At 41.3% G+C, this 12,012-nt stretch overlaps 1 protein-coding gene across 2 annotated transcripts; it reads right to left on the reverse strand.

Moving 5' to 3' along the window:
- Positions 1 to 205: 205 nt before the first annotated feature.
- On the reverse strand, positions 206 to 7,169 carry cdadc1 (cytidine and dCMP deaminase domain containing 1). 2 transcript variants are annotated; one of them, XM_026158784.1, is made up of 12 exons: positions 7,000 to 7,169; positions 6,675 to 6,790; positions 6,128 to 6,228; positions 5,821 to 5,998; positions 4,820 to 5,117; positions 3,710 to 3,916; positions 3,515 to 3,615; positions 3,262 to 3,311; positions 2,477 to 2,646; positions 2,196 to 2,385; positions 1,829 to 1,877; positions 206 to 1,703 (listed from the first exon to the last, which is right to left on the reverse strand). In XM_026158784.1, the coding sequence occupies exons 2-12, from the start codon at positions 6,772 to 6,774 to the stop codon at positions 1,597 to 1,599; spliced, it is 1,551 nt and encodes a 516-aa protein (XP_026014569.1). In that variant the 5' UTR covers positions 6,775 to 6,790; positions 7,000 to 7,169; the 3' UTR covers positions 206 to 1,596. The 2 variants fall into 2 exon arrangements, with proteins under 2 accessions (XP_026014569.1, XP_026014567.1); XM_026158782.1 differs by having other exon boundaries at positions 6,675 to 6,871.
- Positions 7,170 to 12,012: the final 4,843 nt, after the last annotated feature.

Genomic DNA, 12,012 nt, shown 5'->3' on the forward strand with positions numbered 1-12,012 from the left:
TGCTCAACACTTGCCATTGCCATAGTAAACTCGCCGGCAAACAGAACGAGGCCAAAGCCGACCAACGGCAGAATTCAGCGGTGAAACATAACTGTGAAATCAAATAAATGAATAAAAATCCACTTTTAGTTTAAAGCAGCTTCGATTTCTTTCTGTAACTTTAAATCAACTATGAACTTGGGGGAAAAAAATGCAGAGACTAAACTTGAGAACAATGTGATTTTATTTCCCAGTAGATATCTGACAAGCATTCACAGAAATTTTAAAAACAAAGTGAAATGGAGTCATGATAAGTCTCCTAATTAGAGCCCAGACTTTCCTTAAAGGAAGAAGTAAACACGTTAAAAGCTGTTTTGCTTTTTTTTTTTCCTTAAAGAAAAAGGAAAACAGTTTGTTTTTTTGGGATGACAAAAACCAATACCAGCTATGTTCACATGCCATAGGTTGTGATGGTATATTGCAATATCACACGAGATGCAAATGTAAGCCAACCAGCTTAACATCAGACTTGAACCAGTTGTTTTACAACTATGAGCAGATTTAACCATTCTTCACGATGTCCTCTAAAAGCAGCCACCTTGTTTTTTTCTGCACTTTGATGCTGTTGTACAACATTCACAACAAATTAAAACAAAAAAAAAAGAATAGATGAGAATGCATGCTTTGCGTGTGTGTGTTTAAGAAAGTGTGTGTTATTTTCCAGGTATTTTTCAGATTATGCAGTAATCACAGTTACTGCCTTTTCTGTGATTCGGACTCAAGTTACAAAAACACTTAAACCTGTGTTTACTATACCTGAACGAAAAAAAAGAAGAAGAAAAGAATACAAACAAGTGTGTTCATGTAGAAAATTAAAGTTGGTAAAGTCGAGTAAATTCCTTCACGCTCCAAAACCAAACCTTTGACCGTCCTCTCTGCTCTGCAGGAACACTTTTTAAACTTTCATTCAAGCATTATCCATATCCTCAACACGCTTCACTTCAGTGCATTTGGCTTGCGTTTAAAAACAATAACATCCTTACAGTGTGAAACACATCTTTCAAACACTCTCACAGCAGCTGCCTTCAAAATAAAAGCAGTAATTTATTTCAAACCGTTCTGTACCGCGAGGACAATCCTGGACAACCAGGAGCTGCATGTGTTGTTAATCTCACACTTTTTCATTATTTAGATTTTTATAATTAGCTTTCCCCCCTCCATTTGTTTCAAAAACAAACAGATCTGCATATCACAGTTTAAATAACTATTTTAAATAAATTATTTCTTTGTAGTATCTTATAAACGCTTAAAAAAAAAAAAATTGTCCATAGTTTCTGTACCTATTTTTTTAATCTTCGATGGATCTATTAATCCGCTTTTAGTGGTGTCCCTTTGAGGTCATTGCATTGCATTGATTTCAGTTTGTTTCCAACTCTCCACTCATGTAATGACCGGACTTGGAAAAGATACATATGTGTAAAATCATATGTGCCACAGATTTGATGCTCATGAAGGAAACAACATTTAGCTCTATTTATTACAGCTGTGAACGATCAAATCTGTGGCACGCAAGTTTAAAACCTGCCTCTGTGGGGGGTGTTTTTTAGGTACGTGGATTTATCGACGGCTCACAGCAGGTGATTCGCAGGACATGCTGGTGCACAGCTTCTTGTTGCTGGGGCTCTCACTCTCAGTCTGTCTGCTGTGCTTTCCGACACAACCGTCTGCAATAAATGGCACTGTGGTTAAAACTCGAATCAGCAAAGGAAAATTGGCTGATTCATAACTCCTTTCTGTAATGTATCTGTGAAGATGGTTAAAATAAAAAAAGGCATAGGGTGCCACTTACTGGCAAGATGAAAAGCTGGCGCTGAGGACACTGAAGGGCTTCTTTGCCACTGTGAGGACAGATAAATGTCAGATTCTTTAAGGACATGTTAGCCTTATCTTCAAAAAGCAAGACATCCAGAAGCTGCTGAATCAGAGATCCCCTTATGCACCAGAATAAATTAACATACATCTCCCTTTTCAACATATTTTCCGAGTCTACGTTTGCTATGTTTGCTGAAGTAATGACCCGTTTCTGCACCCTGGACTTTACTGTAGCTGCAGAAATGTCTACATTGATGGAGGTTTGATATACTCCAAACATCAAACATAAACAGTATGAAATAAAAGGGAACAAAAACAAAACAAGAAAAACATTGTGGACTCACTATGAACTTGCTGATGTTCTTTAGGGTGCCAAATCGCAGGTAGGAAATATCTCCCTTATCTTTGTCCCGGTCCTGGTCAGAGGTGTATATGTGTGTGATACCGGCTCCTCTGATCAGAGGGACACACTCATCACATGGACACTTGGTTACAAAAAGCATGGTTGGCTCATCCGGTTTGATGTCTCGTGTCCTGAAAGGAGGAGGAACACCTATCAAGCGATGATGAACACTGATTTTCTGCATTCATGTTTCCCCTCCCGCCATTTCTGACAAGTTCTGACCTGAAGGTGAGGGCGTTCTGCTCTGCGTGGATAATGTATCTGTATTTACGTCTCTGGCGATCCTCCTGTTTGGCGTCCATCTGAGGGTACTCGGCGTACTGCGAACCTGCGGGGTAAGCGTTGTACCCACAGCCCACCAGGTAGAGACACCCTGTTCCGTTACAGCCAGCCTGAGATGAGGGGACAGATCAAAATACTACATTAACAACATCAGTGTGGGTGTTAAATCTATCGGTAGCTCTGCTTTAAATGATGAAATAAAATGTTCTTAATTCCATCTGCATTATACCACGGGCTGAAAAGCAGCCCCAAATCACAACACGGCCTCGACTGTGTTTTACAGATGAGTGTGGACACTCACTGTTGTACCCGTCTCCTGACCTCTTCCACACTGAGCTCTCTCTCTCTCTTTGTCAAAAAACACTCACCATCTCAAACTGTCCAGAGAGAGCAGCCGCTACTGAGGAACGCGTTAGGATTTATTTGAACATTTTGGGCTCATCATCATGACATTTGTCACAACTGCATCCACCCACACTGAAAACCTCAATGCATTAATACAATCATCCATAAATGGATTTATATAATCCAATTTTGTGCAGACAAAAAAAAAAAGAAAAAAAAACTCCTTCTGTACGAGCCTGATGTTATTAGGTTTTGTCAGTTTGTCACCTTGTAATCTGGTGTCAAATCCTACCCGAACTGGCACACAGAATTGCCAACAGTCTACTCTTGTGATGAATTAACGAGTTAAATCAAATCAAAAGGAGAATAGTTGAGCTCACCGACTGTCCTTTGGCCCAGATCACAGTGCCCACACCCACTTTAGGATCCTCTGAAATGACAGTTATGCATGTATAAGAAGCTGGAAACAAATAGCAAACTATTGACAGGGTCATTGTTAGAAATGATCATAACCTTTACGACATCACTCAGGAAAAAGTCCTGCAGCCAAACAGCAGTTGTTATGATGCTTGTCAGGCAATATGCAATAGAATGTAGAAGAATGTAGTGTGTGTTATGAATAACCAAACACACCTGTCCTGTAGGCCAGTAGCCTGGCCTGGATCATGCAGTGACGAGCCACTTCTTGGGGCACATCTTCATGACAAGGGGGCAGTGGCACTGACGACTCTTCCCTGGTTCACAGAAGGGACACGATCAAATGAGCGTCAAGTACAAGCGCGTGGCGATGTCTGTGCTGACAAACAGATAAATTTGAGAGTTTCTAACCTGTAGAAGCCGTAGTGTTGCTGTGGCACCCCGGCAGCCACTGCAGCTAAAACTTCCACAAGCTCCCTCATGTTGTTTCTCAGGCTGGAGAAGTAAGGCTCCACGCAAAAATTCTCCAGGCCCATGTGCTTCAAAATCTCCTGATGCAGCTGGGACTTACGAACCAGGAACTGTCTAGAGAAATCCTTCAGGCATCTCATTCGTTCTCTGGAACGACACAGAATATTTCTTATAAACGGGCTGAAAATCCAACTGTGGTCATCCAGCAGTTTCGCGACTTGAGTTTGATTCACTCAATAAATATTTCTCCTTCTCATTCTGGTTAACTTAAAGATGAAAGACGTTCTCTAATTATTTCTGCAGAATAATCTTTGCTTTGTGCCTCATCTACAGGTTTTCTTGCCCTTTGATGGCTGAAGTCTGACCAGAGGTTAAACTAGGATGCAACGGAGTTCCAGCACCTTTAAATATTAAGTAAAAAATAAAAATATATAGTGGGCGGTTTTATACATAATAACATCAAGCGAGTTTATTCTTAATATCTACCTGCCAAACCCCACACTTTAATTCTGACCAAACCTACGTCAGGAATTTAAGTGTTAGGAAAGCAATAACCGTCCTACGACTGTTCATAACCACACAGCTGAAATAATTTGGTTCTATACATTTACTCTGCTCTCATGAATCAGATACAGATTTCAGGTTTCTCTCTGCCACGTCATTCTCATATTTAAGTTAATTCTGCAGTCACTACAGTTACAAAGCAAACAATTATTTTGACTTCATTTGTTTTGATGCACTTTAGCACACTACACTGTAATATAAATAATGATGTGCACATTTATTTTATATTGTTTGACACTGATTTATGAAAACTGGACTTTTTTTCCCCTCCGTTTTCTTGAGTTAACCATCTGGTGTTCTCATCAGCTGAGATTTCTGCTTCAGGTTCAGTTTGTTTGGGGGTTTTTTGGTGCGTGTCGAGAACCTCCTTGGGTTTCCCTCTAAAATATACCAGGCAACTGAGTATAACTTATTAGAAAGAGAATTCAGCACATAGCTCAAAAGTGCTGCTGTGCAGAAGCAGATACAGTAAGTATAGTAAGGTACCTGTTGAAAAGCTCCTCTGTGTTCTGCTTTGGGTCGTCATCAGTGATCCTCTCTGTGAAGTCACAATTTCTGGACGTCTCGGTGACAAACTGCGCTAGGCCGGGTGCCAGCGGCTGCAGCAGCATGCAGATGTGAGGACGGCTGTTGGACTTGAGCTTCTCTACTGCTACAGCGTCTAGTAAAGCTTCCTCTGAGATGAAGTGAGCTGGACCGCAGTAGCTGGGATTGTTCATAGAGGTGGACTTCAGAATGCTGATCTCAGGGTCCCCGGGCCAGAAAGAGATCTGACTGACTCCAGCTGGAGGAGGAGAGCAAACAGCATTTATCCATCTTAGTTAACTTTGCCCGGGAATGAGAGAACAGAGCTCCAAAGTTCAGCAAACTGCTGATGCAGTTTAATGCCGATAATGCAGTTTACAACAGTACGGCAACACCTGTGGGACATATTCAGTCATACGCTCACAGTAAATAAATATATCATTATGGTGTCAAAGTCTGTCCTGAGTTTCTAAGTGTGTTCACTTCTCAATGTGTCATTCCTCCAATCTGATCATAAAGAGGCTGCTCGCCAAGTCTTATAAAACAGGTTCACTTCAAAGTAAATGAAAGTAAATGAAAGGAAGTGCAGTACCAGAAAGGCTGCATTTATTCTGACTATAGTTAGGGTGGTGCCTCAAAGTGACAGCAATGTGGTGGACTCCAAAACACACAGAGGCTGGAATGTGTAAGGGTGAGACAACAGAAGGGCAGGTACTTTGGTTCATGCAATCACAATCAGTCATAATCAGTGGGGCGTACATGTCACATTGCATTTTTGATGAATTTGTGTCATAACTATGTTTATAAAGCAGGCCATTGGTCCAAGATATGTAGTTCTGCCTGATCAAGAACATCTCATTATTTGAGAGTGTGACACAGAAACACATTCACGCTGCGTGTTGTTTTTAGGCTCCCTTAATGCCGTCTACTCATTCCTGCATCATGCCTCCTTCTCCACTCACCGTTAATGATCATCTTCAGGCAAGTAGCGCAGGGTCTCCTCGAGAAGTACAGTTGACAGTCAGCCAGGCGAGCACCATGTTGGATGATGGCTGCCTGTCCAGCGTGGAGCTCAGCTCCTGAACAATGAAGTCCCACCACTTTGCTTTCCCGCACCACCACCAGACCCATCCCATGGAGCTGAAGCACAGTACAGCTACAGTTATTAATTTTACACACAAGTGCTAGTAAAGATGAATCGCTCCACAGAACTTGATGATTTTTTCCCTAGATTGCATACATCACTGTGTTTTTTATATTCAAACTAACCTGATTACCACCATCCTCCTCTGTTTGCTCCTGAGGGAATAACTCCATCCATAAACTCAGCAAGGTGAAGAGGTTTACCTTTGACAACCTGGGGCCATGACCTGAAGCAGAGACAAAGCTGAATTAAGCCATCTTGTGCACAATGCTTTCCTGAAAAGCTGCAGTAACACATGCTTGGATGAGAATATATACCATGAAGATTACTAATGTTTGCATGGTTTAAAGGCCCCACCGAAGCTAACTTGGCCTGTTGACTGAGACTTAGAAAAATATAACATTTATTTCAGATACACGCAGGTGAAGACCTATGTGTATTGATCTGAGGATGGGGATTTTGCCATATAATGTGAATAGGATAAGATGATCGGCCAAGTCTAAGATAAATATATGCAGCATTGTGTAATGTGTAAATAAAGGCTGTCAGCCGTGGCCATTTAAAGTGCCTCTCTGGTAAACTGTATCTCATGAAGCTGCGGTTTTGTGGCATGACAGAAGGGAAAAATATGAAGCTAAACTACTGGAAGAACTCTTCCTCCAGTTGGCTCACCTTGTATTTTGCTGTCAGTCTGGGTGCTGCTGTCTCTTGTTTCTCGACACGGTGTGGACCGGCCCGGATCGGCTCGGTTCCATATTTGGCTTTCTTCCATTCAATCAATCTGTCAGCTACAGAAAACGATATAATACGTCGACCCGACGTTCAGCAAGAGAAGAGCCGGATGAAGCTTTCTTTTGGTATCCTTTTTACTGTTAAGTTGGATAGTCACATGAATACTATTTTCAACCGACGCTTTCAAAATAAAAGCATAAAAAGACACCGATTTGGTAAATAAAGTTGCACCAATAAAGAAATTCACGTACAAATATGAACTTACACTTCAGAATATTTTTTTTTTATAACGACTAGTTAAAGTCACGTTGAAATCCGATGAGTAACGGTAACTCTCAGCAACCGGTGACTTTTTAAGTTACAGTGTTACAGTGCTAACATTACTAGCACTAACTCGCGTATTACGGTACAATGATTCTTAATAAAACACTGTACAGCCGAATTAAGGACTGTGTTTTTATAGGATGTAGTAAACTATCCCTTTGTCTTCTTGGCCTTGTTGTGTGTACTTTAGAAGTCAAATTATACATTTGCCAGACTTTGAAAAAACTTTTGAATTTCATTTATAACTGAGATGGCAAGCTCTTATCAGAAATCTTATGCTCACCAGAAGCATGTAATCCCACTTTCAAAACCTTTAAGTGTCAAATCCACAAACCCAACATGGGGTCAGAGCGAATGTCAATTTATCTGCACAGCCCAATGTGTGAAGACGCATTTTGTCAGTGTTAGGGAGTTTTTATTGTTTTATTTGTTTATGCTTCAAAAGTTATGTTACACATATTTCACCAGACACAGTTTTCTGTTGAAACAGGAAGCTGACCCTGTGACCCTGTGACATTTAACGCAAGAGATCAGTACAGAAATACACATCTGCAGAAGTTGACTCGCAGTATATTATTCTTAGAAATTGACTTGCAACACACATACTTTGTGACACACACACACACACACACAGCTTACACACAGACAGCATCAGGACCTGCGTAACAGGAAATGTGATTATATTTGCATATTGACGATGTAACCTATAAAAATAAACGAAGCGTCTCAGTGTTGTTTACTCACCTGACTGTTTGTTAACTGTAAATCTCTGACAGTCAGGGATCCTGGGTCTGAGCAACCCAGGATCCCTGAGCAGTTATGGATTATATTATTATTGTATGTATATTTGGTGTTGCTGTCCTTCTCCCTGTTTGCGTGTGTGTATATGTGTTTCTGCGGGCGCCTTCAGGCCTGGTGGGTGTGGCCCTGCTGGCGGACTGGCCACACCCGAAGCCACGCACCTGCTGCTGATCAGGCCTCGTCGGGGGAGCTACTTAGGAGAGTCTTGGAGCTCCCACTGACGCGGGATCCTTCCATGAGACTCCACGTTAGTCATCCAGTTGAACTGAGTTAGTGTGTGTATGCCCGCGGTTATATGTGTCCTGACGGCTGCGTCTATTGTGTCCCCATGAGAAGTGTGGAGCGCCAGACAGCAGCCAGCACGAGGAGTGCTGAGACACGGGAGCGGAGAGCACTGAGACACGACCCTGTGACTCAGTGCCATGCCAAACCGTGACACATTTTTACTTTTCTCGTTTGTAAGGCCAATTTTGATTCTGATTTCCTTTTTCTGGCCTAAACAAAAGCAAATACAATGTAATAAAGCTGTCCATCGGGGCAAGCAGCCTCCAAATCTCCCCATTTTCACTGTTACAAAAGCAACAGTTCAACTAAGAATTTTATTTTGGCTTGACCCATTTTCACATGCACGCAGACACAGACAGACACACACAGACACACACAGACAGACACACACACATACACAGTCCCCCCAAAAACTAAAAAAGTGAACTTTTTGTCAAAAAAGTAAACTTTTTTTTTGTCATAAATCACAAGGTGTATGTTCCTACTCTAAAGTGGAATGAAAGTGATTGGTTGTATTCCATTAGGTTACTCAATGAGAGTAACGTATTCTGAATACTTTGGATTACTTAACATATTATCATGCTTTTTTACAACTATATGAATGTACTATTACCGTGTGATTTATTAGTATTACTGAAGGTTACTCGCCATACCAATACCAACTAGATATTTAAATCTTAATATAAAATGAGTAACAGTAAGGAGGACATTAGGTAAGGCTGCACGTTTTGCAGTGATCTCGTATTGCAAACTATTGACCCTGTGCACGAGAAAATGCTAACTTCCTGGTTTGAGACTGGATCTAGGGTTGTACATTTCCTGTTGCTTTACTGGAAGCAAAGTAAAGCGGGAACACCCCCGCTGTTGTGTCATAAAAAATCGAATGATCAATTTTGATGTTTAAAGAGTTTAGATCGATCAGTTGTTTACATCACTCAACACAAGCAGAACTGCATTACTGCATGCAGAAGACACATCATCCACATTCAGAAGCACATCTCTGTATAGTGACTGGTCTCATGATTTAAACAGGTAAATGTTCAGCATTCAAACTACAGGTGAACAATAGTCAAACCAGATGTTTCCCCCATTATGTTGAGATCAGCAAGTCAAGTACACACCTACACAGCATGTTAACAAATCGTGAAAAAAGCCACACAAAAAATGAATGATTGCTGGTAACGGTTTCTATACATTAGTATTTAGAAGGGTATGTTGTGACTTACCTTCAAAATTACAGTGGTCCCTTGCTAATAACGCGGTTCACCTTTCACCTCGCTGTTTCACAGAATTTTTTAGTGCAAGTTTGCACTTTTTTTTTTTACGTCACATTGTGTCCTGCGTCCTGATCGCTGCAGACGATCTCCTCCGTGACGTCTCTCCTGTACAGTACAGAATCACTGCATCGATCGCTAGAAGTGTGACTCTGAAGTGCAGTACTGGATGTCCACCAAACGTTTTGCACCGTCAAAAAATAAAATTGGCTACTTGATTTCACCTATCGCTGGTTATTTGTAGAACATAACACCCGCGATAAACGAGGGACAGCTGAGAAATATAACATTTGAATCCCTTTTCTCTTTTGCTCTGAGGCGCAGGGAAAAATATCGACAAGTCGATGAACATCATTTACAGCTATACTGGGTAAATGCCCAAGACATCTATAGAAATGTAAATCGCCGCTTGATTCATTCATTTGTTTAACTTGTTTTGGACCGTAAACCAGGCGCAAATAGGACACCGGAAACAAAGCTCCCCACAGGAGTTTACGCACCGGAAGTAGCATATGCTAACGTGCACATAGTCAATTCCGCACGTATTTAAAACAGGTCCGCGGCTCCAAACCATAGTAAAGAGACCTATGGCTAATATGTTGGGCTCGTAGCCAAAAACTAGCTTTACTTTGTTGTCTGGGTCAACTTTGCTAGCGAGAGACAGACAGAGGCATTGAAAAGCTGCTCCAACGGAACTTATTGTTTTGGAAGAAAACACGAAAAATGCCGAGTCTTAATAGCTTACTTACAACTGGGCTCGTCAGGCACTCTTTTTAGCTGCAGTGGTTATTATTTACATGCTTCCAGCTCCCGTTTCTGCTCGGCGACAGCTAATACTTTTCGACTCTCCTTTTTCTCCCTCCCTGGCGCTCACAGACACATAACAGGTATGGCAGTCCATTCTCCCTGCAGCACTACTCTGCCCATAAGGCTACATTCTTTAGGGCGATGCCTGTAACACTCTGCCTATTTCCTTCATATTAAATCATTTTTAAAAAATATTTCTTCAAGTCATTATGAGAAGCGAGATTGAGACACAGGCATTTGAGCCTCTTAATGCGTGTTTTGTTTGGGTTTCCACCGACGTGGAATTACCAAAATAGAGAGGGGATAGCCTCTCCTGAAACAGGAAGAGACCGGGTGTAATTCATTTATTTCAACAAAGTAACTGTATTCTGAATACCACTTTTTTTAAACGGTAACTGTAATGGAATACAGTTACTCATATTTTGTATTTTAAATACGTAACGGCGGTACATGTATTCCGTTACTCCCCAACACTGCTTATAATGGAAACGATCAAACCTGCTCCGAAAGTTTGAGTTTGTATTCTCTCAGCTGCAGACTCGCTGCTGTTTAAAGATTTGAGAGCAAAGTTTAGACATAAAAAGAAACGTCAAACATGGGCTCAGGATATGAGGTCAGTAACTACAGTGTCTGTGTCCTGTTTTAAGATCGATGTAAAATGTATGTAAAATTGTTTTCAGCCAACATGAGAAAATTAAATAAACTTGTGCCTATGATTTTATTACTGATGCCCATCAGGGAAACACAAAGACTGTAGAGGCAGACACGCTATTTTCATCATCAACACGTTTCCATTTGTTTTACAGTTTATCAGCAGGACCCTGCTGGAAAACTATCTGCATAGCTGATGAATGACCACTTTTTAGTTTCAAAGGGACATGAGGGATACTTCCCAGAGTCTGACCTGCATCGATCCAGCTGCTCAGTGTCCATGGTTACCATAGTTACTGCATAAGGTCCTGTGAATTAAACAGCTGGCACTGCAGTAACTTACCGGCGAAATGAGTGTTTACATTTTCATTACAAAAGAACTGTCTGACTTGGTTAACTTGGTTAAATATGACTGACACCCGTAAATGAAGCAGCATCTGGCTGCAGTTTAAAGATATTGTGAATAGCAGAGCAGAGTGCTTTTACTGTAAAATGAAAATAACAGTAAGAGCAGGTTCCACCACAAACCTGCACAGACAGATCAGAACTGTCCATCCCACAGTGCAGTTGGAGGATAGAGGGCAAGCTGGCTCAACGTCTACTGACCCTGTGGTGTCTGGTCCCAAACCAACAACAACTGCTGCAGAAGCTACTAGTGCATCAGCCCATCTTACTGCAACTCAAAGCACAATAAGTCAGTTTATACCAAAGCAGATGACCTCAGCCAAACAGCACAGTATTGATGAGGGGTTGGCTAACATGATTGTCACTGATTTCCAGCCCTTTTCCATTATGGGGGATAAAGGTTTTAAAGGTTTTGTCAAAGCCTTAAATCCCACATACACTCTACCTAGTAGGAAAACACAGTCCCTAACAATAATCCCAAAACTATATGGCACAGAACATGCATTATGGCAAGACAGGGTGAAAAAAAGCTCCATCGGTTTGCCTGACAACTCACTCCTGGACCTCTTGAACCACCTGCTCTTTCAAGTCTGTCACTTGCCACTTTATTGAAAATTAAAAGATGACATCTTTGTCTGCTGGACTGCTTTGACATCACTGACAGACACACTACATAAATGTTGGTAGAGGAGCTATTAAAAGTGGCAAATGAGTGGCAAGTACAGGACAAA

This window comes from Astatotilapia calliptera, chromosome 23, assembly GCF_900246225.1.
Source record: "Astatotilapia calliptera chromosome 23, fAstCal1.2, whole genome shotgun sequence".
Classification (NCBI taxonomy): Eukaryota; Metazoa; Chordata; class Actinopteri; order Cichliformes; family Cichlidae; genus Astatotilapia; species Astatotilapia calliptera.

What these genes read in the sequence shown, in the direction of transcription:
- cdadc1 (XM_026158784.1), bottom strand. Translation starts at nt 6,774, where the DNA reads ATGGAAGAAAGCCAAATATGGAACCGAGCCGATCCGGGCCGGTCCACA. An exon ending in ACAGAGGAGCTTTTCAACAG is followed by an intron (nt 3,917 to 4,819) that starts GTACCTTACTAT and finishes GTGTCGTTCCAG; the next exon opens with AGAACGAATGAGATGCCTGA. An exon ending in GCCAGCTTTTCATCTTGCCA is followed by an intron (nt 1,704 to 1,828) that starts GTAAGTGGCACC and finishes CATTTATTGCAG; the next exon opens with ACGGTTGTGTCGGAAAGCAC.